The 25,899-nt window shown below is 39.0% G+C and overlaps 1 protein-coding gene across 2 annotated transcripts in view; it reads right to left on the bottom strand.

Moving 5' to 3' along the window:
• TRPM8 (transient receptor potential cation channel subfamily M member 8) overlaps nt 1-25,899 on the bottom strand; it is a 99,186-nt gene that overhangs the window by 56,583 nt on the left and 16,704 nt on the right. For both annotated transcript variants that reach the window (XM_026707759.2, XM_087919566.1), the window contains exons 8-10: nt 20,319-20,516; nt 6,218-6,320; nt 948-1,066 (exon numbers count right to left, since the gene is read on the bottom strand). In XM_026707759.2, the coding sequence (XP_026563544.2) occupies nt 948-1,066; nt 6,218-6,320; nt 20,319-20,516 (420 nt within the window). The remainder of the gene's footprint in view (nt 1-947; nt 1,067-6,217; nt 6,321-20,318; nt 20,517-25,899) is intronic.

Raw genomic sequence — 25,899 nt, 5'->3', positions numbered from 1 at the left:
GGAAGCCTTGGAGTTTTTATTCTGTTTGGGCCATTACTTGGAACCCTGACACTCAACACATTTTTATGAGAAAATGTTGTCCTGATACTTGTAGTTTCCTTGGTGTTCAGTGCACTGCAAAAGGAAGAGGGGGATGGCCGCAGAGAGAGAGGACAGGAAGTTGCCCAGATTGGGAAGGTCACTGCCATAGAAAAAAAAATTTTTTTTTCTGGTCAAAACAAAAGATGACATGGTAAGTCACCTGATTTATTTGACACATAGTTTTTAGTGCCCATTGTGCCCCCCAGAACCAGTACCAAGGTACCACTGTATAAAAATTATTTTTTTTAAAGGAAAAAGATAAACAAGAAAGAACTATTGGATTTCTAAATCCCTCCTTTTTGTACAGCTGCTAATTCACAAAATTATAGATTTTAAGAAACCTTAGGGGCCAGGCTGTAAGTTTTTATACTTATCATGTTGGGGACTATTCTTGTTTAAATTTTTATTGTGAATGTGTACTGTAAACTATTGTATATATGGGAACTATTTTTATTTAAACTTCCTTTGTCCATGTAGACTGTGAGTTTTGCTATTGCTGCATATTCCCAATTGGATATGCTTAAAATGACATATTTTCCAATGCTGAGCAAAATTTATTTTTGCTATATAAGCCTACATTTCATTCAATTATCACATATTTTGTTGATTTTTCCCCCCTGAAATTATATCTAATAAAAAGTTGTGATTTCATTTCAACTTGAAATTCCAAAATTTTCTGCACTGGACTTGTGTATTTGTTATAAAACATTTCTTCTGTTTCACAGCAATTTTAACATTTATTATTTTATGATTTGTCAATGTTGGATATTAGTGATGGAATTTTATGCTATATATAGATCAATCTGTACCAATTTCAGTCACATAAAATCTTTCTAATTTTTGCTTTTTCAATCTGCACTACCTACCTCCCAGTGTCGATCATTGGTAAAAATCTCTTCACTGGCTAAGTCCAATTGATTCCATTCCAAAAGCAATTTCAGTTGACTGTTCCAGTCATCTTTATCTTCTTCACTTTTGCTGAAAGCTGTAATTGGAGAAGGAACTGTGGTTAATATTAAAATCACATTCTGTAAAGTACAGTGTTCAATTCTCATTTTTCACTCATCTTGTTTGAACTCCTTTTGTTTTCTCTAGACTTTCTATGAAGAATTAATGCTGCTATTTATAAAATTATGAATACAAGAATTTTGCCTGATTATTGAGGTGTTAGTAGAGTATCCAGCTCCCAAAATGCAATACTTTCATACTTTTGTTTTTTCTCATTTTATCTTAAGTAGGAATTCCTATTAATAGTTATAATCCTTATTTTAACAAATACAGCATATTTTAATAGAATGGTCAATTACATTTTTTATATTACTTTTGTCAGACTTGCGCCAGTCCTATCCCTTAAAAAAGGAAGACGCTTGATTCCATTTAGGTGAAGTGATATGTTCTTTTACTAAAAGATGCTGGTTGCAGTAAAGTCAGGCTAGAACTAAATTTCCCACACAAAATCATACAAGCTTTTTCCTTCACTCCGTCCCTCTCCCCTTGATCAGCCCAATTCCAGCCAAAAAGTGGATGTCTAAGTGTTTTGGGAATATTCAGTGTTAGGAGCAATCGACATTCCATCCCCAAGCATCTCCAGTGTTTTGGTGTCCTTGAAGATTGGCACAAACTGATTCAAAGCATCACTGGTCTTCCTCAACTGTCATTCCCCTTTCCTGGTTTCCTAGCGTTATCCTAATACATGTTTATTGCCCATTTGTTTCCTCGCACTACCCTCCCACCAGCTATTGATGGCAGGATGCTGATGAGCTATGAAGCTGAAGATGACAGAACTGACATACTGCCCCCTTGACAGTAATGTTAGTCTTGCAGAGGAAATGAGAGAGAGAGAAGGGGAAGGATGGAGAGAGAAAACAAACATATTTAGACATCATTCAATGAAGTTTCTCTGAGTATTAGTTGTGGAAACTCTTAAGCAATTTAGACCTTTGACGTCCTTTGAATCCACCTATTCAGTTTTGGAGAGTGGAAAGTACTTCCATGCTATTAGATATTGGGTTTTCACTGTGACAGAGTCCAAAATTGCTTTGACTTCAAAGTGTTGTTTCCCATCGATCATAATCAGGTCAGGAGGTGGTTTCATTGTTGGGCATAGGGAGGAGGTGATTTCTGTTTTCTATAGGCTGCAATGGAATACATTTGCCTGAGTGTTTTTGACAGCTCAAGCTCGACGATGACTGGGTTGATAACTTTTTTAATGGGACACTGAATACTTCAGTCCCAGTTTTTTGGAAGGTTGTCTTGATTGTAAGTACTTGGTGGATAAATAGACTCTTTCCACAATTTTATTTTGGTATTGCACATCATTTATCAACTTGTTTTTTATACGCTTCCCTCACTTCCACCAATGCTTTCCTTACTACTGGCCAGATGTTTTGCAGTTGGGTGATCTACTCCTTCAAGGAAGCAGTCAGTGGGGTGGCCTGAGGCAATTCTGGAATAGATACAAAGTCTTGCCCTGTGGCCACTTCAAAGGGGGTGTGAATCCAGTGCTACTGTGTACTGAGTTGTTGTAAGCAATCTCAGCGAAAGGAAGATCTACCCAATTGTCCTGTTGATAGTCAATGTAACACCTGAGATACTGTTCCAGGAGACCATTCATACATTTACAGCCTCCATTCATTTCTTGTTGATGTGAAGAGCTAAGCACTTGAGTGGTCCTAAAAAGTTTTAAGAACTCTTGCCAAAACCATGAAGTGAATCTCTGTGGTCTGAGATGATTCTCTCTGGGACTCCAGGTAATCTATATATGTGCTCTACAAACAATTTGGCCAAGGTGTGGGCAGATGGAATTTTTGACAGGGCATATTTTGGAACACCAAGGCCATCTCATTAAGAAATCCTCTCATTCCTACAGCTGTTCCTTCAATTCCAGTCATTATAGTGATAAAAGTAGGACAAGCAATCATGCCTCAATCAAATTCAGAGCGTCCAAAATTCTAGCAATGTAGGTTAATAAGTAAAGCTCTCCTCTCAAATTTCCATACTTCCTTTTTCCTTTTTCATTTCACTCAGTCTCTATTTCTTTCAAAACACAATCAATTGTTTAAATGGGTCAGTTCTAACATTTACTCAGCACTCTGATAGTCCAAGATATTTTCCCAGTTCTTTAAATCTGCTCTGTGGTTTTAGTCTTTTATTCTAGCTTTCCAGAATCTCTTTTTCTTTTTACTTCTGGTGAGCATAAGACAATAAACAAGTAATAAACAATTTAAAGCCACATCCATCCTCCTTTATAAGTTTCCAGGAGTCTAGGAGTCACTTTTCCTTCTATCAGTAGATTCCACTCTCAACTTACTTTTCAGCATAGTTCTCTTTAAAAACATTTTTTTCCACCACTTGGATAATTATTTTTTTAGAGTCCCTTCTCTAGGATTTTTTAATCCTTGGGAAAATTTGTAAAGAAATAAAATCATCTCATCCAGCAACACAGTCTCTGTTCACTGCTCCCTTTGCTCCTGCACTGTCTTGGGTATTCTGGCTGTTCCCAGCTTCATGGCTGCCATGTTGACTACTGCTATTCTGCGTCTTCGGATGAGGGGGAATTTCCAAGTCAGGGAGATGTGGCTCTCCTTGACCTGCAAGGCACCCCCCCCTTTACTTCACCACTCCTACAGGGTGGCTATGGCTCCTTTTGGAGCCCTCTGCTGAGAAAGTTCGGGGCAGAGCCAGAGAGCTTGCGGTCCTTGCCTCTGACGGTGTTGGAAGTGCAGCCGGAAGTCCGCATTCTAACTCTTGACAATTTAATATATCCTAACAACTCTTTATAAATTTATTAAAGACTTATTGTTTGTATGTGCCATATGTATTTACTAGTACTAGACGGAGTCATGAAATTTTTGGCTGCTAAAAGTGTTTTGTTCCGAATGGTACTACTTTGCACTTTTTTGGTAAATAATATTTATGTAGCAAACCCCTCTAAACAAAAAAAACATCATATAATATTTTGACCTTTTGGTTTTTGGCTGGCAGAGTGCTGCAGGAGACCATGGAAGCCAAAAATGAAGTGTGGGGGTGCCACATGCCGTCCCACACACCCCATTTTGCCTGGCAAAGAACTGCAGGAGGCCATTCAGGCTAAAAATGTGGCAGAGGGGGCATCCTCCCCTGATCCCCGAGCACAGAGAACAGAGAGGAGGTGGGATCAGCACAGGGTCACCTGACAACTTGGGAAAAGGGCACTCCACCTCTTTTCACAAGGCTCACCTGATGAATAAGAAGAGTTGAACAGATGCCATTGGGAGGGGCACTTGTCAGCATTCCAAGTCATACAACCAAAGCAGAACTCCAAGGCAGGTTGATTCCGGAAAGAAGATTTTTTATTGGAGATGTCATCTTGGCACAAACTAGTGGAAAGCCAGTTCTAAATATTCCTGCACTTTTCAAGATCTTGAAAGAACACATTTTTGGTCTTCTCAAAACAATAAATCACATTGTCCAATCTGGATACTAGCTGGTTGCCTGGTTACGTCTCTCCTCCTCCTCTGGCCAGCCAGCTCTTGGAATGTCTTTGACTCACCAGACAGCTATTCTGTTTTGTCTACCAAACCCTCTCTATCACTACCCCCCTTCAGCTGTGTCAGCCTGAAACCCTGAGAAAAGAAATTGCCGCATCTAGTTCAGCTTCGGGCTTGACAGTTGCCTTTTTCCAGTCTCATGTGCTGTTACAGAAATCTGGATCCTTTGCTTGTCCTGCTGCCTTGCCCTGCTTGCCTTGCCTACCTGGCCTGGCTATGTGCAAGTTCACAGTGACACAGAAGTGCTCCGGGTTGTGCTGCAGTCCCAGTGAACTCTTCCTGTGATGAGGACTCCTTGGAACCAATTCCTTGAATTGTGGCTTTTCTCAAAACTCTGCTGCTGCTCTGGCCTAATAGCAGTCAGGAACTATTGGAGGTGTGTGTTTAGAGTTTGCTCCTGGACTTAAAGTGAATGGTGTGATCTTTGGGGTAAAGTTGGAACAATAAAAGGGAATTAAGCCTTCATTCCAGCTGTATTGCTTCCATGCCTGTGTCATCACAATGCCCAGAGAACAAGTTGCTCCATTCACACATGTGGTGCTACAAAGGAACAGAGGAAACTGGGGTGTCCTTGCAAAGGAATTTGGGAATTGACATTATTGGCATGCTGGGGTGTTGTTTGCACACGACAGGATTTCTCTCCAAATGGGCTGAATTGCAGCCCCTGGGGGAGGCAATCTGGCATCACATTTCTGCTACCACCACCATTGTCCCTTGCATGAGCCGCAAAATGTCACCAACCTGGCACAGGAGAGCTTGAGGGTCTGGAGGAGGCAGCATCGTGGGAAGTGAAGATGGGCAGCATGTTTCAGGGCTTGTGCAAAGTGCAGCAGTGGCAGTGGCAAAAGCATGGTGCCAGACCACCCCACAGGCCTTTCCAAATCTGCCACTCTGTCCCCTCGTCCCCCCCCCCAGTGCCTGAGGCAGTCCAATGGGAAGGCAGAGGCCCATCCATCAGTGCCTGGATTGACCAGCACTCCAGAGCTGTGAATCAGGCAGAGATAAGTGCCTCTGGGAAAATTACCTGTGGCCAGGCAAAGCGGGGGAAGGATGGGGGCCCAGTGGCAGGACAGAGTGCTGACAGAGGGCCAACCAAAAATGAATGCCCATGATAGATCTGCTATGATAGGGTGCCCAGGGTGAAGTGAGCATGACAATATTGCCACAGTAATTGTCCCATTTTTGTATCTGACATGGTAGGATGTGTACATATCTTTAGAGAAAGTGGACTTGGAGGTAACCGGATCCTATTCTATATAGAACTTTAAAGGTAATGATGAGTACCTTGAATTGCACCTGGAAAGAAACTGGAAGATAGTGTATCTTATGCAACATAGGTGTTATCTAGATTTGTTAGGCATATCTAGAGCTGCCCGTTACTGTACACACTGCTGCATTCCAGACCAGCTGAAGTTTCTAGGTTGCCTTCAAGGACAGCCCCATATAGAGTGCACTGCAGTAATCCAAACAGAAGAAATCCAAGGCATCAGTGACCTTTTTTACCAGAGTAAAAAATAAAGAATCATCTGTTCCTGGGACAGGGGCATGTTGTAGAAATGTGTAGCATATAAGTTGAATGAATGAGAAAATAAGAATGTCAAACATACCTTTAAAAAGAGCATATGAAATGGCGTTGCTCACAATTTCATCTCCAGCATCTTCAGTTCTGATGACAGTTAGCAGATGAGGATTTTCAAATATTTCTTTGATCTAAACAAGGCAAGTAAAGATTTCTTCTATCTCCAAGATCTTTCTAAATCAAGAAACATTTCTTATACTTAAAAATTTCCTGACACTTAAAAAGATACAACATATAGGTTCGTACTTAGTAGCTATTATGCTGCATAAAACATACTATGAGGGGTCTTGGTACTCTTTGAGCTCGGTTGTTTCAGTGCGTTGATAATGTTACCTAGTTTGGGTAATGGATAATGATATCCATGCAATTTCATCAAAAAGTGCCTGACCACTCAACCAATATAGTACAACAAACACAAGCTGTAAAAAGGATAACACAGGCATACATCAAAAGCATCTCAGAAACCACAGACAATTACAACCACATGGAATCAGCATAGCACACAAACCAATTAAACCCCACAAAACATCCTAAGTAAACCAAAAGACTCAGCAGTGGTAGAAGGAAAAACAGGAGTCATCTAAGACATACAGTGTAAAGATTGGAATAGCCACTACATAGGACAAACAGGCAGAATACTAGCAGAAGGCCAACTAGTAGTCAGAAGACTTGATAAAAACTCTTTAATTTTACAACATATGGACAGATTTAACCATAGCTTCAGTTGAGAAACTGTGACCATCCTAGATGAAGCCATGTCCAAAAATGCCAGGGAATTCCTTAAAAGTTGGCACTTTGACAAATTGGCCAACAATTTATATGTAGACATAAACAATATCTACATACTGTGCAAAAGAGACAATCAACAAGCCAAAAAGGGAACTGTAGGAAATGACCAGTGACTTCCTCTTCACCAAAATTTTAATGAGCTCTGGAATATCCAAGCCATGGCTTCAGATCCCAGAACTGCAGCAATAATGGATGAGACAGATGTATGCTCTATCAGCAGATGCCAAAATGCCATAGCAATAGTACTTAGACTTATATACTGCTTTACAGCTCTCTCTAAGTGGTTTACAGAGTCAGCATATTGCCCCCCAAAACATGGGTCCTCATTTTACCAATCTCGGAAGGATGGAAGGCGGAGTCAACTTTGAACTCCACAAAATTTAACTCCTAGAGTGAGCAGTGAGATTGTCTGAAGTACTACATTCTAACTACTGCACCACCATAGCTCTTAGACCGGTTATTAGACCGGTTATCCCATCCTAGCAATTGACAGCTTCAGTCACCATGAGAGAACAAGCACAGGTAGCTTTGAATGGCACCCTGAAAATGGCTCTGGAGGAGGATCAGTAGTTCCAAATCCATAAGGGTGACTGCACAATGCAAGATTGTTTAGCATGGGGCTTCTGGTTTGAGCTTCTTCGGTGACAGACCGAAATCTGCAATTGTGAGCAGTTTCAATCTGTGCTCACCACTGGAGCGCCCTAAGCTGGCTGGATTCGGGGCTAAGCCACCCCGTAGAGGTGGTGAAGACGGGTGAGACTGCCAACAAGGTCGAGGAGAGTCGCATCTCTCCTTCCCAGCTGGCCATTACTCCCTTTCCCGAAGGTGGTTGCAGCAGTAGTCAGAAATGGCCACCTCAAAGAAGAACTCAACCAGAAAAGAATGTGCAGGAGGAAGATAAGAAGAGAAAGTTTTGGCTGACTGGGTCGAACTGAAAAAGCAACAATATAAGGTACCCTGGAATTTGAATTATAAAGAACAACATTGTTCCCAAAGAAGATTTTGAAGCGGTGAATGAGAGAGGGAAGGGAAAGGATTTGGTTTTTTTTCCTTTTCTTCCCAATATTGAGAACTAAGAGATTTAAGCAAAAAACCCCAGAAAAAATCCACTTTGACATTAACAGGTATTTAAGCTGAAAATAAAATGTCAAAGGGATAATAAAGATTTCTGGATTCTCAAAAACTTTTAAAAGAAGGAAAAAAAACAAAAAGATGGGATCTGGAAAAATGGAGGAGACCACCTGGAAGTGAAAGGAATTAACAGTGAAACTTTAACAAGATTCCTAAAAGATACATTTTAACTGAAACTTTGTAACAAGATAAGAGAACCCCAGGAAGAGAAAGTGGAAAAAAGAAGCAAGAAGAAACAGTTTTGGATTATTTGGATTACTTGGTGATTTTTGGATTTTTGGCTATCGGATCTAAAGAACTAAAATTAATCAGGTGGTTGTTTAAAAGTTTTTAAAATGGTATCACTCTTGGAAGAATTGAGAATGGAACTTAAAAAACAGAAAGAAGATGCACAAGAAGGAAGAAGTTCTTTGGGCTTTGTATTTCAATTTTTAGAAATGGAGATCCTGAACTATGAGAAACAACAAGAAATGCCTGTGGAACAAGAAGGGCGGGACAAAGAAGAAGCCATCTTCAATGACCAAGTATTTCTATGTGGGGAAAAGAAAGGAAAGGGGGGAAAGAGAGTGAAAAATTTAAGATTTGAAAAAACAACCCCCAAAAAGAATAGTTTGAAAAGTAATTACAACATTAGGAAGAAACAGAAGAGAGGATTACAGAAGAGAGAATCAGAATTAGAGAGAGAAGGGGTCAAAAAGGGAAGGAGAAGAAGAGGGGGAAGAGGGAAAGGAAAAGAAATTATAAAGGACAGAAACAGGACATAGAGAGACAAGGAAAACATACAAGGATTAAGGGTATAAGCCTATTTAGAAGACACAGAGATAATGGGTGAAAACTTAATTGAAAGGGGGATTCTGCAAGGGTACATAAGATAGTATTGTTATATTAGAAATAGAAATGAACTTTGAAAATATGAAACAAGTGTGATTAAAATGATAGATAAAATACTCATTGTAATGTAATGGAATGTTTAATAAATAAATGAAATAAAGAGAATGAGAGAATGAAATTAGGAAAGGAGGGGAACATTTTAATTATTATCAATGTGTTATAAAAAATTAAGTGAAGAGGAATATAAAATAAACACGAAATATTATAAGTGTTCCTAGAAGTATGATACCCTATTGAAAAGAAATGTTAAAGATGTCAAAGATTGTAACTAACATTAATGATAAAGCTGAATTGGAATAGAATATATATATATGTTATATGTTATATGTTATATTGAATGTTATAATTGTAAAGGCATAAATTGAAGTTTAAATAAGAGTTGGATGGATAAAAATTAGATACAAAGGTGTCATACTCCAATGAGTAACTACAGGGAAAAATTTTGTTTAATGAGAAAAGAAAATATGAAATTGAAACAGGACAGACAAAAGTATAAATATAATGACTAGAAAGGTATTGAAACTTAGAAAAAGATATACATCACTCAAAAAAATAAAGGGAACACAAAAATAAGATATCCTAGATCTGAATGAATGAAATCTTCTTATTAAATACTTTGTTCATTACATAGTTGAATGTGCTGACAACAAAATCACACAAAAATTATCAATGGATATCAAATTTAGCAACCCATGGAGGTCTGGATTTGGAGTTACACTCAAAATTAAAGTGGAAAAAAACACTACAGGCTGATCCAACTTTGATGTAATGTCCTTAAAACAAGTCAAAATGAGGCTCAGTAGTGTGTGTGGCCTCCACGTGCCTGTATGACCTCCCTACAATGCCTGGGCATGCTCCTGATGAGGTGGCGGATGGTCTCCTGAGGGATCTCCTCCCACACCTGGACTAAAGCATCCCACAACTCCTGGACAGTCTGTAGTGCAACATGGCGTTGGTGGATGGAGCGAGACATGATGTCCCAGATGTGCTCAATTGGATTCAGGTCTGGGGAACGGGCGGGCCAGTCCATAGCATCAGTGCCTTCATCTTGCAGGAACTGCTGACACACTCTAGCCACATGAGGTCTAGCATTGTCGTGCATTAGGAGGAACCCAGGGCCAACCGCACCAGCATATGGTCTCACAAGGGGTCTGAGGATCTCATCTCGGTACCTAATGGCAGTCAGGCTACCTCTGGCGAGCACATGGAGGGATGTGCGGCCCCCTAAAGAAATGCCACCCTACACCATTACTGACCCACTGCCAAGCTGGTCATGCTGGAGGATGTTGCAGGCAGCAGAACGTTCTCCATGGTGTCTCCAGACCCTGTCACATCTGTCACATGTGCTCAGTGTGAACCTGCTTTCATTTGTGAAGAGCACAGGGCACCAATGGCGAATTTGCCAATCTTGGTGTTCTCTGGCAAATGCCAAACGTCCTGCACAGTGTTGGGCTGTAAGCACAACCCCCACCTGTGGAAGTCAGGCCCTCATACCACCCTCATGGAGTCTGTTTCTGACCGTTTGAGCAGCCACATGCTCATTTGTGGCCTGCTGGAGGTCATTTTACAGGGCTCTGGCAGTGCTCTTCCTGTCCCACCTTGCACAAAGGCGGAGGTCACGGTCCTGATGCTGGGTTGTTGCCCTCCTACGGCCTCCTCCACGTCTCCTGATGTACTGGCCTGTCTCCTGGTAGTGCCTCCATGCTCTGGACACTACGCTGACAGACACAGTAAACCTTCTTGCCACAGCTTGCATTGATGTGTCATCCTGGATGAGCTGCACTACCTGAGTCACTTGTGTGGGTTGTAGACTCCGTCTCATGCTACCACTAGAGTGAAAGCACTGCCAGCGTTCAAAAGTGATGAACCATCAGCCAGAAAACATAGGAACTGGGAAGTGGTCTGTGGTCACCACCTGCAGAACCACTCCTTTTTTGGGGATGTCTTGCTAACTGCCTATGCTTTCCACCTGTTGTCTATTCCATTTGCACAATAGCATGTGAAATTGATTGTCAGTGTTGCTACCTAAGTGGACAGTTTGATTTCACAGAAGTGTGATTGACTTGGAGTTACATTGTGTTGTTTAAGTGTTCCCTTTATTTTTTTGAGCAGTGTATAAATAATTGAATTTAGAAAGAAATGAGATAATTAAAAGTAAGATTGAGAAAACTAAGGGAAGGGAAAAATTATTGAGAAAATGTTAAAATAGTAATAAGATATGGAAAAGAACACAAAGATGAATATGAAATTGAATTCGTGTCTGTATGGAGAAGTGATAACCCGGGACCATGCTATTCTCAAAAAAAGAAATTTTACTTGTATTATGTTTTGTGAAAACCCAAATAAAATTATTTTTTTAAAAAAGATTGTTTAGCATGGGTGGGAGCCAAATTGTACATCCTGGAAAGCCAATGCCTGATAGTTTTACAGAAAAGCCATGATTTAAAGATTGCAGGACACTTTGACTTTCTTAAAATGTTGCACATAGTTCAGTGCCAGTTTTGATGGTGGTCACTAAAGAAGGACATAGAGAGCTATGTGCCTCTGCCAAGAGGACACAAGGGAAAACAGAAGGACTCCTCCAGCCAGTAACAAAGCCTAAAGCTCCATTGAAAGAAATTTCAATGGACTTTAAAGTGCAACTGCCTGAAAGCTCGAGAAACACAGTGATTTGAATGACACCTGATTTATTTTCCAAACAAATTGTCAGGTCCCATATATTTCTGTTGGAATGCTGGCATTCTAGTGGGAGGGGGTAGGATTGGAGAGCTCTCTATATGAAGTTTCTATTTCATGCATTGCTTTACTGTGGGAGGGCTGTTTTTTTGCACTGCTTTAAATTTCTGTTTTTAAGTGGGAAAATTTAGTTTTTGCCTAGATCTCTTGCTATCATAAGCCTTTCAATAAAAGCTCCTTTTGGAACAACTTCAGCTTCAAGTGTCCTGCTTTCCTGGGAAGATTGGAGAAGCAAGATCTTATACAAGTGCATGTTGTGGCAAACCAAAAAATCCCCTCCACTTGCACTTTGGCTAAATTCAGGGTTGGGATTCTACCAGTTCAGGCGAACTGGTAGTTCCGGTGATCATTTGGCTCCACCCACCTGCCCCTGCCCCTTTTCTGTGCTTTATTTCCTTGTTTTTGAATACAGCTGATTTGCGTGACAGAGTGGTTTGCCGTGCATCAGATGTTTTACTCACCAGGGCTGCAGCAAAAGGTAAGTATTATTGCTAAAAATGGTCTTTTCTAAATGCTGGGCATGCGCGCACTCACTGAACCAGTTGTTATAGTGGTTGAATCACACCACTGGCTCAATTGCTTGCACAGCATGTTTACAGGCTACCTGGTGTGCCAGAAAGAATAATAGATCACAGAGTTCAATTCACTTCGGCAAGGGTTTTTAAAACTTTTGGGGACTACCCAGGGGTTCAACTCCTTGCATCATCTGGAAATGAATGTTGAACATGCAAATGGGGCTTGGAGCGGTATCTCAGGTATTACATTAATTACCAACAAGACAATTAATTACCTTTTGCTGAGGTTCCTTATAACAACTCAATGAATAGTAGCACCAATTTCATTCCTTTTAAAGTGGCCATGGGAATTAAAGCAATCTAAATGTTACAGAATGCAAAAATTGTCATAAATGGTGATTTAACTAATTCATGTAAAATTCAAAAGGGTACAAGACAAGGGTACCTTTTGTCCCCTCTGCTGTTTATTTTGGTTTTGGAAGTCTTGAATAGAGATATCAGGATGAAAAAAAATAAGAGGTATAAATATTAAGAAAGAAGTTTATAAATTGAGAGCCTTCACTGATGTCTTGATTATATTTCTATAGGATCCAAAAAATAATATAGAATATTTGATGAGGAAACTAAATGAGTTTGGGGCTTTGGCAGGTTTCAAAATAAATAAAGAGAAAACAACAATGCTGATTAATAATATGTCTTCTCAGGATACTGATGTATTGAATGAAAACTTGAGTTTTAGGGTTGAGAAAAAAGTGAAATATTTAGGGGTTATGTTGACAAATACAAATATAAAACTGTTTGAAAATAACTACGTTCCCCTTTGGAGGGATATTAAACAGGATTTACAAAGATGGGATAAATTGGGAAGAATCTCTGTAATTAAGACGAACATTTTACCAAAGATGCTTTTTTTTATTTCAGATGTGACCAATAGTCATAACTGACAACCCATTTAAACAATGGCAGAAGGATATCTCTAAGATTATATGGAAATCATTTAAATACAGTATGAGCCAGCAGTATGCTGCAGTTGCCAAAAAAGTCAACACAGTTCTAGGCTGCATAAACAGAGAAATAGAATCAAGATCATGTGAAGTGTCAATACCACTTTATAATGCCATAGTGCACTTGGAATACTGCATCCAGTTTTGGTCCAATTTTGGTTGCCACAATGTAAAAAAATGTTGAGACTCTAGAAAGAGTGCAGAGAAGAGCAACAAAGATGATTAGGGGACTGGAGGCTAAAACATATAAAGAACAGTTGCTGGAATTGGGTATGTCTAGTTTAATGAAAAGAAGGACTAGAGGTGACATGATAGCAGTGTTCCAATATTTCAGGGGCTGCCACAAAGAAGTGGGAGTCAAGCTTTTTTCCAAGGCACCTTAGGGTAGGACAAGAAGCAATGAATGGAAACTAATAAAGGAGAGAAACAATTTAGAACTAAGGAGAAATTTCCTGACAGAACAATTAATCAGTGGAACAACTTGTCTCCAGAAGTTGAAAATCACATTGGAAGTTTTTAAGAAGAGATTGGATAAGCATTTATCTAAAATGGTATAGGTTTCCTATAGGTTGCATTTTGATGCATGCTGTTTGACCTGGGCAAAAGAATGGGTGAGTCTCCGGAACAAGAGGCTACTCAAATTAGAGGGCCACGAATTAAGGTTTGGATGGCATGGCTACTTATGGTATGACAAAAGTAAAGTTAATGTTGATTTTAATAACCATTTTGTTAGACATATCATACTAAGAATTTGGAACAGTGGTGAGATTCAACCGGTTCACATCTATTTGCAAGAACCAGTTGTTAACTTTTTAAGCAGTTCAGAGAACCAGCTGTTGGAAGAAATCTTGTTTGTTTTCTACTTTACAGAGCTAATCCTATAAGGAAAGCAGGAAGGAAACATTCTGGTGTTGTTTCTACCCTAATCTTTATTGCCCTGCTTACAGAAGCCGCCTCTCAGTTAACCCTTATAAAAACTAACAGTTCTTGGCAGTACACCCAAACTTACTGTCACCTGAGAGCCTGAGTTTTTTCTTCTTTGCTAGTACTTTGCTGGGGCTTGACTTTCTTAAAGGGGAAGGGTTGTTTAAATCTTTTTACACTGCTATTGGGAGGAAATACTCCCCTGTTGGAGTTCCTCCAGCCGGGATGCAATGATCAGCACTTTGAAGAAATAATTGAATAATAAAGCAGAGCTGCTGGAAAGAAGCTTTTAATGACAAGGAACCAAGATGATTGACATTCAGCAAGGCTTCTTGGCTAGCTAAAAAGATTGACATTCAAACGTGAGTTTACATACTCTTTTGGAGTTTTGGTCTAAAACTGGTTTTTGGTGAGGTTTAATTCTGTGCTTGGTGATGTTTAATCCTGTGTTTATTGATAGGATAATTTTTCCTATTCAGCTTTGTTTGGGAGGAAAAAGGTTAATCTTTGTTCCTGAAAAGAAACAGTGTTCACAAATCTGGCTAGTTCCTATGTCTATTTGTTCTGATAATTGGTTTAACAAGCAATAGCTAGTGTGTTTGCTCTTTTGCTACATTCAGGGCTAATTGCTTTCTTTGTAGTTTGGCTTGCCTGGGGTGTGGGCTCTGGCAATGAGCCAGACAAAGGTTCTATTTTAGTTTTTAAAGGATTTAAACTGTTGTGATTTAATTATATTGTATTGTCTTTGAATTTTTTCCTACCTCATCGTTTCTTTTTCTATCCGGGGAGGCGGTCTTCCTTCACTGCTTTAGTGGTGTCCTTTTGGGCTGTGACCATTCAAAGATACAATGGCGCTGAAAAAAATGACTTATGACTGTTTTTCACACTTATGACCATTGTAGCATCCCCATGGTCATGAGAGGTTGGGAGAGGCGAGTTGGCCATGCCCACCCAGCGATGTGTACCCAGCTGGTAATTAGGGAAGAGAACCGGTTGTTAAATTAGTTGAATCCCAGCATTGGTTCGGAATAAAACAAGGCTCCCTACAAAGCTGCAACTTTGGGTGTCACCGACAGGAAGCTTTTTTTAGAAAAGAAATTGTGGCAAAGCCAGATTGGCTGAGGTATTGGTAACATTTTAACTCTTAATTCTGGCGACTCAATACTAAAACCAAGGGAAGAACTTGAAACAGAAGGTTACGCTTACTATTATCAGCAACTGAAAGAAAGGTTCAAATTGGATAAAAAGTGCTATGGATTTGACTTTGTTAAAAATGAATGAGAACTTTCATTATGTGGCAACATATTATTGCCAAGATTTATAAAATGTTATTGAAATTGAATTTGGAAAATGAACATGTAAAACATTGTATGATTCGGTGGGCATGGAATTTTGGATATAATGTGATGATTGAACAATGAGAAAATATGTGGATGAAGGGTTTACAATGTACATTAAATTATAATCTAAAAGAGAATTTCTATAAGAAGATGTATTGCTGGTATTTGACACCATATAAGTTATCCAAGATGTATAAAGGCATGTCAAATGAAGGTTGGAAGTGAAAAAATAAAGAAGGGAATTTTTATCATCTATGGTGGACATGTGATAAAGCAAAAAAAAAATTCAAGTATGATTCATATTTTAATACAGAAAATACTGAAAACGGAGATAAAAATTAAACCAGAACTTTTCCTTTTCAGTCTAATGGAAAAAGACCTGGAGAAAAATTTTGGAACTTTGTTCTATTTATGTTGACAGCCGCAAGACTAATGTATGCGCAAAAATAAAAGGACACTTTGATTCCTACCGTGGAAGAATGGTTGCAGAAGCTAATGACTTCTTACTTCTTACAAGAGCAACATGCTGCCCAGCAATTTGAAACAACTGCTTAACCAATTGAAACAGGCTTATAAAGGTAGCAGATGCCCATTGGCAGGAGGGCCCACCCATAGCAGTAGGAGACAAAATTTGGCTCTCTTCCAAGTTCTTAGCTACTTCAAGATCTTTCAAAAAGCTAGGCGCTAAATTTGTGGGACCAAAGTTCTCCAACAAATCAAGTAGCTTTCTACCTCCAATTATCCCCTTCAATAAAAGTGCACCCACTATTTTACCAAGCATTACATCCCACAGATCTCTTCCCAAGCATAATACGATTGCAGCGCCTCTCTCCACCACCTGTCATAGTAGAGAGAGAACCAGAATATGAAGTGGAAGAAATCCTACCCTCTAAGAAAAGAGGCAAAGCCATTCAGTACATGATACATTGGAAGGGCTATCCTATTTCAGATCACTCGTGGGAAAACACATGGTATGTTCATCCACCTGTTCATCACTTTCACCAGTATTTCCTTAAGGGTGACCAAGCTACCAGCCCCTTACCTGGCTTTGCCTGAAGAATCTATTGAGGAGGACATTAACCAGTCCTTCTGCATTCCTTGGGGGAGGGGGGAGACTTGCCTACAATGGCACCTCTACATCTAGCCTTCAATTCCCAGGAAGGGGAGGGGATGGAACCTATAATTATGTTTGTGTGTTACAACCACCTCCACCTGACTCACCAGTTCCTGAAGAGAAGCGGAAGAAGGATTCCTTTGAGATTGCTTCCCCTCCCACCCTTGCCAAGTTCCCATGAGAAGTCAGACTTTGAAGACACAACACAGGAAGGGGAAAGCAGCATAGAAGAACCTGGGGGGGGGGGGGCAAGGTGGAGGTATGTGTGATGTAGGAGATGACCAGGCTGAGGCCGAGGGGGAGGTCAAATCATGAATCCATCAATCATCAATCTGTTCATGCCCACAAGAGATCTAAGTCCAGTCCACCTTGAATTCCTCTGACCCTTACATACTGCCAATTTGTTTTGCCTGTTAACAGATCAGATTCTTGTAGAGAACTTGCAACAAATCTTTATACTCATTTGAAGTGCCTGGATTTTCTGATTTCCCTGGAGCTTGACAGGAATAAAAGTACCAAAACATCTCATCAACATTTTAATGTAATTAAACTGGGACTCTATTTGCTGTGAATTTGAATTTGTGCTGAAACAAACACACGCATCACTGAACCAAATTGGCCACATTATAGAGCCGTGTTGGCACAGTGGTGAGAATGCAATATTGCAGGCTAATTTTGCCAACTGACAGCAGTTCGATTCTCACCGGCTCAGAGTTGACTCAGCCTTCCATCCTTCCAAGGTTGGTAAAATGAGAACCCAGATTGTTGGGGGCAATATGTTGATTCTGTAATCCACTTAGAGCGGGCTGTAAAGCACTGTGAAACAGTATATAAATCTAAAGCTATTGTTATCATATTTCAAATGGAAAAAAATGAGTGGTGGAATCTGGAGGCAGAATTAAAAGAATGATCAGACTAGAATCCCTACATAGGCATAAATGAATTAAATCCCATCTCCCTTGAATTCTGCTGACCCTTATCTAACCCCAAATAGGTGTTAACTGTTAGTTGAGAAGATTCCTGTACATAAGTGTGATTAGCAATAAATGGGTTTAGTTGGACTTTCATGTGTGGACCTAATCTTTTGCACCTGACTGGGAAGATAAACTGAATTTTTTGAGTGAACATAATTTTGTCATCTTGGTTTTTTTCTTGCCAATACTGTATTTATTTTGGCTCTGTTTGTACAATACAATATATTAGATGAGGTTAAAATGGTGTGGGATTTTTTTCAATTTGGCATATTGTAAGGAACCAGGCATTACTTTACTAACCAAGCCATATGGTTTATTTGTTTGGGCACAATATGTTCTATGAACACAATAATCATTCATTATTAATCCAGTCTTATGTTTAAAATTTTGTGTGAACCTAACTGCTATGTATAAATCTAGTTTATAATAGCAGCTCTGATGAAAGTTTTTCCTGATTCTCTCCAATAATTCTGTCCTCACTTAGCTAATTGAACGAAAGCCCATTTTTTGTCATAAACTGAGTGTTAGAAATTTTCAGGTGGGAAAAAAGGCAGATGCTAAGAAAAAAAGCAGAAGGCAAAAGAAAAGGACATTAAAAAGGAACAAAAGCCCCAACAAGCACAACTCAGATATTGAGCATTTGTCTAGCAGCATTCAATGTACAATGCAATTTTGCTGCCAATTAACAAAAAAGAAAGCTTTTTATAAACATATTCTTTTAGAGTGATACAACAACTTATATAGATATAAATCTGACTGTTTCACAATAGGTCAGTTCATGTATTACACTGAATCAACTTACAGATTCTCAAACCTGGTAATATCACACACACCTTAAAATGTTTAGAGTAGATGTTTTCCCAGATAACCTTTTTTAATTTTAAAAATAAATTTTATTAATCATATTTTCATCATAAAAACACATTTCCATGCATCATAGCGTTTCAATATCGGTGTTCACTCACATTGACACACTATCTAATTATGTAGGTTGCTACCATATATTACTTTTTTTTTTTTTACATTCAACATAAACCAAATATTTACAGGCTTACAAACAGTATTTATCTCAACTTACTATAGCTCCTACATACCCTTCATCTATCAGCTTTGAGTCTACCTTCCAACCAATTATACCATAAATTCCAAATCTCAGAGTACTCCATTTCTTCTCTGTCCTTTAATTCCATCGATAACCTATCCATTTCTGCACATTCTAAAACCTTTTTTATTATCCCAGATAACCTTAATGACTTCATTTGAGCTAGGCAAGAAATAAATACAGTACTTTTAATAACTACATTTTATCATAGGGTTCTTGGACTTTGAATACCAAAATCACCAAGCTGGCAGAGGCAAAGCCTATGGTCAGTTTTAACAGCAGATATACAGTACTACCTGAAGAAGCCTTTTCATGTTTTTTTAAGTGGTAACTGGGTCTCTTGCGCTAGGTGCTTGGAAAATCTTAGAGAAGGGGTCTTCAAACTTGACAGCTTTAAGACTTGTGGACTTCAACTCCCAGAATTCCTCCTCCAGTCATGGTAGCTCAGGAATTCTGGGAGTTGAAGACCACAAGTCTTAAACTTTCCAAGTTTGAAGACCCTTGCCTTAGAGAGTCACAGCCCACATTTTCAGGACTCTTGGATTAACTCATATTATGAGTTCATGAGATATACATTAAATAACCAGCAGCATCTGTGGAACTAATGTAGGTATAATGGAGCAGGGCTGCAAAAATCTGGACAATATAGAAATAAAAAAAACTCCAACCCCTTTCTGACACCTAGGGCCAGGTTTTTCCTGCCCAGATTTGAAAGTGTTAATCTGATTTCTAATAAACAGGAGTTAGATGTTATGCCTACTTGCCTCCTTACCTATGTATCTTGGAAAATTGTAAATAATTGTAAATAATTATTACAAATAATCTATAAAATCTCAAAACAGTTTCTTGGTGCTACACTGTCACTGCTATAAAAAAGGAACAAGAAAAAATATGTGGGAAAATAGTCACATTCTTATAAAATAAACAAAGCGCAGCAGTAGAAAATATACTCTTTCTCAAGGCATGCTCATATTACTCTAAGAAATATCATTCTAGGTGTCTTCAATGAATTTTGCTTTAGTTTTTGCTTCAATTCATCACAGTCTAGCTGGAAAAAAATATTTCCAGTTTTACAAGTTTTATCATTTGAAAAAATTCTTTTTTAAAAATGTAATTTTAATGCATTTTTATCATTTATCTCATTTTATAATTGTAGTGTTTAAAATATTTTTGTCTTATATGTTCTTTTAAAGTGAAGAGCAGGATAGAAATTGCAATGAAAATCTTGTTAATAATAAATTTAAAAATTAGAATTGTCTTAATTTTTTTAAGTTAAGATCAGGGTAGAAACTGCATTAGAAACTTATTAATAATAAATTTAGAAATTAGAAAAATATTAAAATATTCCATTCCTAGTTACTAACATTTTTAAATCTGAGCTCTCAAAATGGCCAGTGGAAGTTGACACTTGATTAGCACTTTACCCAGGCTGTTTCCCACTTTCTATTTACATGTCTAAGTCCTGAACTATCTGAAGCAGAATACATTTCCCCCTTCTCTCTTAGGTTAGCATTCATTAAGTTCTCCATCACAGTCTAGCAAATTAATTATACAATATACACAACTGATAAATGTCCCAGTTACATGGAGGAAGAATGTACATACTTACACATTTGATCCAATTCTCAATCTCCTCTTCATTGAGTCTAGAAAGTGTGCGAGGCAAGTATCTGAGCAATCTCTCTTTAATGGAAGAGGAAGTAAGTGTGCCTTCTGCCTCTGTCAAGCTTGCAATCACATCTGCTATCTGACCAGAACCTTCCACCACCACACAGGGAATTTTGTTCTTGATGGCAGTGTTAATTGCCTATGAAAGAGACTACTGACATAATTAATGTTCATAGTACAGTTTTGTAGCTCTGTATATGGGATATATATGATTCCAGCTGTGTGTATAGCTGCTTTCAGTAGTCATATAGTGTTTCTGGTATGTAACTAAACACCCACAAAATCATCAGTCTTGGCAATCCTTATTTCTGACATTCCTATCAGTCCAGCCAGCCATGTGGTATATGCCAGATTAGGTAGCTCAGCTAGGGGTACATGATGCATGATGACAGACTTGCTGTTCCAGGGCCTGATTTAATTTATTCGAAAAACAGCACATGTTCTGCTGAGTGTTCTGCAGAATACTGATTGCAATCTAATTTTCATTGCCTCAAGTATGGTCTTCCCTTTTAAAAAAGTATTGTTTACTATGAAAGCAAACTGCACATTACCTGAAAATATCCAAACACAACAGCCAGACCACAAAGATCTACTGCACCAGAACACAAGCAACACTCACTGCTCTTCTGAAGGGTTATCCTGGTTTGTGCATTACCAGTTTACACTACAGTGGTTAGACAAACTATTGTCTACAAGCGCATTTGATAGGACATAACAAAACTTATTAAGTCTGCTTTCACTAAAAATGGCTCAAGTCTTCAACCACAGGGCCTAAGTACAGGGGATAGCCAGAAAAACCAAATTCTTAAAGGTTTCTTAACCTCTGTGGGTTATCTAACCTGTTTAGATCAGTTGTTCAATGTTATGTTTGGAAAAACAGGAATGGAAGATGACTAGGTCTGTCCATCTCTCTCACATGGTTTTCTCACTCATCAGTCATTCATTGCCTTTTGCTGCTCTGCTCCCTGTCTTCAGCAAGGTGAGCAAGCCAATTCTCTGAGGCAACACCCAGTTCTCTAGCTCAACTGACCTGCAGCAATCCTGCCACTCCTGAGGTCTCTTTGACTGCCAGTGGCACCCTGGGAAATATAGTGTAGAGGCAGTTGGGCTTGGAAATACAATGCAACTTTCCTCCTCTGAATATGGTTTATTTGTTTAAACTTTCCACCAATACCATCATGGACAAACCAACCGTTTTTTAGGAAGAACAGGAAGAAAAATACTTTGGTGAAAGTTAGTGAATAAAAAATCCAACACCACAACTCCAGGTAGCCCTCAACTTACGATCACAGTTGAGCCCAGAATTTATGTTGCTAAGTGAGATATTTGCTCTACTTGATTACTTTCTTGCCACATTTATTAAATCAATCACTGCAGTTATTAAACTAGTAAACACAGCTGTTAAGTGAATCTGCTTTCCCCAATGACTTAGCTTGGCAGAAAGTCACAAAAATGGGATGACATGACCCCAGGGCACTGCAACTGTCATAAATATGAACCAGTTGTCAAGCATCCCAATGTAAATCACATGGCTATGGAGATGCTGCAAAGGTCATAAGTGTGAAAAATAGTCATAAGTCACTTTTTTCAGTGCTGTTGTAACTTCAAGTGGTCACTAAATGAACTGTTTTAAGTCGAGGACTATCTTTACTCATATTTGGGAATGACACGTGCAAGTAAATGGAAATGTATATCTTTTAAATAATCTTCCTTAAAATTGGTGATGAACATTAGGATGATGAAAATTAAAAAGTATACACAGTGTACAAATTATTCAAGTTTTTGATAGGTTCCTAATTTCTGATGGAAAATTGCTGTAATATCCAGTTATGTTTGCACCAGCACTTTCCCAGTCAATTCCTATATCCAGATCAGAGCAAGGACCCATGTCACTCAGTTCAGTTACCAGAAATATTGAGCTTGGTATTTATTAACAGTTATTAACTGTTTATTAACAATCCCAATTCTTTTCTATCCCTGAGGAAAAAATCCTGCGCACTGGCTTGCTAGGTGCAACTTTGCAATACTTTGTTTCTTTCCACATCCAACTCCCCCACGTAAAAGAATATGTTCTGATGGTCAGATTGTCTTCAGTCCCATCTGAATTTGTATATCCAAAAGTTCTGGATCACTAGGGCAGTTTTAAATTAAAGTCCATAGTTCCTTTTAAGTATCTGTATAATCGTTTTACTGAAATCCAGCTAAATTGGAGAAGAGTTGAAGTGTAGCGTAGTTATGTTTCAGCAATCCTATATACAGTAGCTTATTATTACCAACTTCATTTGATCTCTTTGTTCAGTTATCTGGCAAAACTAATAACATTTGATTGATTTACACTACTAAAGAACTTAATAATAATAATACTTCATTTGCGGTCACAGACCAAAACACAAGTACAACAAAAGAAGAACATGGGAAAATTAATCACAAACAACTGGTCACCAAAAACTTGACTAAGGGGAATTACAGCATTCTCCTCTGATGGTTGCAGCTCTTTCAAAAAATTTGGAAACCTGAGAAGTGATGTATGAGAAGCCCTCCCCTAGACAATATAAGAACAAATTACTAACATTGGATCTAGAAGGGTCTGTTTCAAGGAGAGACAGTAACTTAAATCTGCCTGCATTATACACAGGGCAATATAAAAGGACATGCTCCACAGTTTCAACCTCAGCTCTGTCACAGGGGCATAGCTGCTCATTAATCGGAAGCCTCTTAAATCGCCCATCCAGTAGGGCTGAGGGCAAGACATTAAAGCGAGCTAGGGAGAAAGCTCTTCTATACTTGGGAATGGTCAGAGTGTAAAAATAGGAAGCCATCCTCAGTCTGTAATTATTAAATTGGCTGAAGATCAGAGGGCAGCAAGTTTTGTTAGCTCTGGCTCATAGATATTGCAAGTCAATGTCCACAAGTCGTTGGACTACCCTAAATTGGGCATCCTTAAGGCCATAATCTCCCAGGGCATCCCCCGTAAAACCTAGCAGGTGTAATTTCAGCTCCCTCTCCCAACGAGAAATATGAGAGTCAGCAAATGCCAGGGAGAGGTAGCTACCAGGACCTGCCAGAAAGAGCACCCGAAACCACCATTTAAAGGTGGTTTAAGTTTCACTACTGTCCGACTCTGCTGCCAGCTCTACCAGCCAGTGGCAGGCCACAACAGTTATCTGATCAGGGAACATAATCAGTGCTAGAGGGTATGGGCTTTGCTGCCTGTTCATATACAATGGGTTTTTCTTTGTTAGTGTCTTGATTAAAGCACAGGTCTTGTTTTATTCTGATTGCTAGTTGATGTTCATGGACTGCTTCTGCCTGCCTGTCCTATATAATGGCTGTTATATCCTTTTCATAGCTTGTATTAATTGTGCTGTATTAGATTGCGAGGTAAGGCACTTTTTGATAAGTGTGAGTATCCATTTTGTTGGGAGAAGTTGTCCAAGTCTGTTTCCTTTTTTTGGTGTTCTAAGTTATTGTAGTGCATTTGTATTTGCTGGAATAATCTTGGTACATAGATCCTCTTGTGGAAGATTATTACTTTGGTAGTGGAGCATTTGGTTAATATAGGTTGTTTTACAAAAGATGTTTCTAATTTATTCATTTCTTCTTCTGCTGATGAAAATATTCAGGAATGATAGTATATTATTGTTTTCTTCTTATCTTGTTTTCTTCTTTTGAAGATGTTGTTTCATGTGCCTTCTCTAATTGTCCAATTTTTTAGATGTCTACATATCAGTACTGGATCCATACTTTTGCTTGTGTGGGGGTGACTGCCTTCCAAAACCTCTTAGGTAAACCAAAAGATCCAATAGCCCAACATACAGTGTAAGGACAACCATTATGTAGGACAGACAGGGAGAAGACTAGCAGAGCAGCTCCATGAATACCAACCAGCAGTCAGAAGACATGATGAAAACCCCTTAATTGAAAATGAAAACTTTCACGGATAGATTCATTCATAGTTTCCACTGAGAAACTGTGAGCATTCTAGTCTGAGTTATATCCAAAAATGCCAGGAAATTTATGGAAGCTTGGCATTCAGACAAGTTGGCTATCAATAGGCATATAGTAAAAGTAAACCCATTTAGGCACCATTCAAAAGAGACAATAAAAAAGTTAAGAAAAAAATAAAAAGAACAGGACATAACATCTCCAGCAGCCAACACCAGACTAGCAATCAAATAGAAAGCAATATTTTAATCAAGGAACACCCCACCCTCCCCAATCAACACTGTCAGGACAAGCTAAGAATAAAAACAGGGAGCAAATCCTCTGTCAGTTGCCACCTTAATGCTTACTTGTGCTTCACTATTATGTGGTGACAGACTGCCATGAATTACGGGGAGGAGGGAAGGAAATGCTGCTTTAAGGTCACCCGGCATAGCAGTTGCATACCATTCTGTGGCTTGAACAAAAATTACAAAAATATCCTGTCTGAACCTGACTGGCTGCGAGGGAGGGGGCAGATTGGGACTGGGAAATGGGAGGTAGCTAAGGGAGGGAAAAGTTGAACTTGGGATTTTGGTGTGTGATTCTCAGTTCTGGCTATGCATTACTGCAACATACTTGACTTCTAATAAAACTATATAATTTTCAACCAATGAGGGCAAGGATCATTTCTATTTAATAATGATGGCAGATCTGACACACTCCCTCCTAGCAATGTAGATGTTACTTCACTGATGTTAGTCAGGTAATGAAATGTCTGTAAGCAAACAACTAAGCTCAGAGAATAGTAAGGATGCCACATGGGCATACCGCCTTCCTTTGTGTAGAATTTTGTCCCCTGAGCACTCCTGATAGCAAACAAATACAGGATTATAGAGTGAGTCAGAGAAATCTGGTTAACTTGTAAAATTTGAGAGGCAGAAAAACACCAGTCTCAGGTAGCACACAAGTCTGTAATATTAACATTGCTTATTCTTTCATAGAAACCTAGCTTTGGAAACAGATCTTTAGAAGTCTTTTAGTCCATGGTTATTATAGTAATTATAGTTATAGTTACAGATTTAGTTTAGATTATATGTATTTCAGGGTATGATCTGAAATCTTTGCTCTAAGTACATCGCTTTTCTTAGTGCAAGCCAGTCTGTTCTCAGAGATCAGTTACTTTGTGTATTGCATCTTAAGGCACATTCCCTTAGCAGAACACTAGAGGGTCTCAGTAACAAGGAAACTACTTTTGCTGTATGGCTGTGGAGTGTTAGATTCAGTTTCAAAAGATGCACAGATGCAGCAGTTGTCAGTTATTTGTTAAAGTGTTGTGCTCAGTAGTGGGATTCAAATTTTTTTACTGCCAGTTCTGTGGGCGTGGCTTGGTGGATGTGGCTGGAGAAGGATACTGTAAAATCTCCAGTCAGAGGTGGAATTTGCCGGTTCTCTGAGCTACTCAAAATTTCCACTACTGGTTCTCCAGAACTGGTCAGAACCTGCTGAATACCACCTCTGGTTGTGCTGTTTGCAGGTTCACACGTTATGAGACAACAACCGGTGCTGCATTCCTGCTTGTTTTTTGGTCCCTCTATTTA

This window comes from Pseudonaja textilis, chromosome 1 (genome assembly GCF_049901715.1).
Source record: "Pseudonaja textilis isolate UNSWEBS1 chromosome 1, rPseTex1.2, whole genome shotgun sequence".
Taxonomy (NCBI): Eukaryota; Metazoa; Chordata; class Lepidosauria; order Squamata; family Elapidae; genus Pseudonaja; species Pseudonaja textilis.
This window is presented reverse-complemented; position numbering and strand designations above follow the sequence as displayed.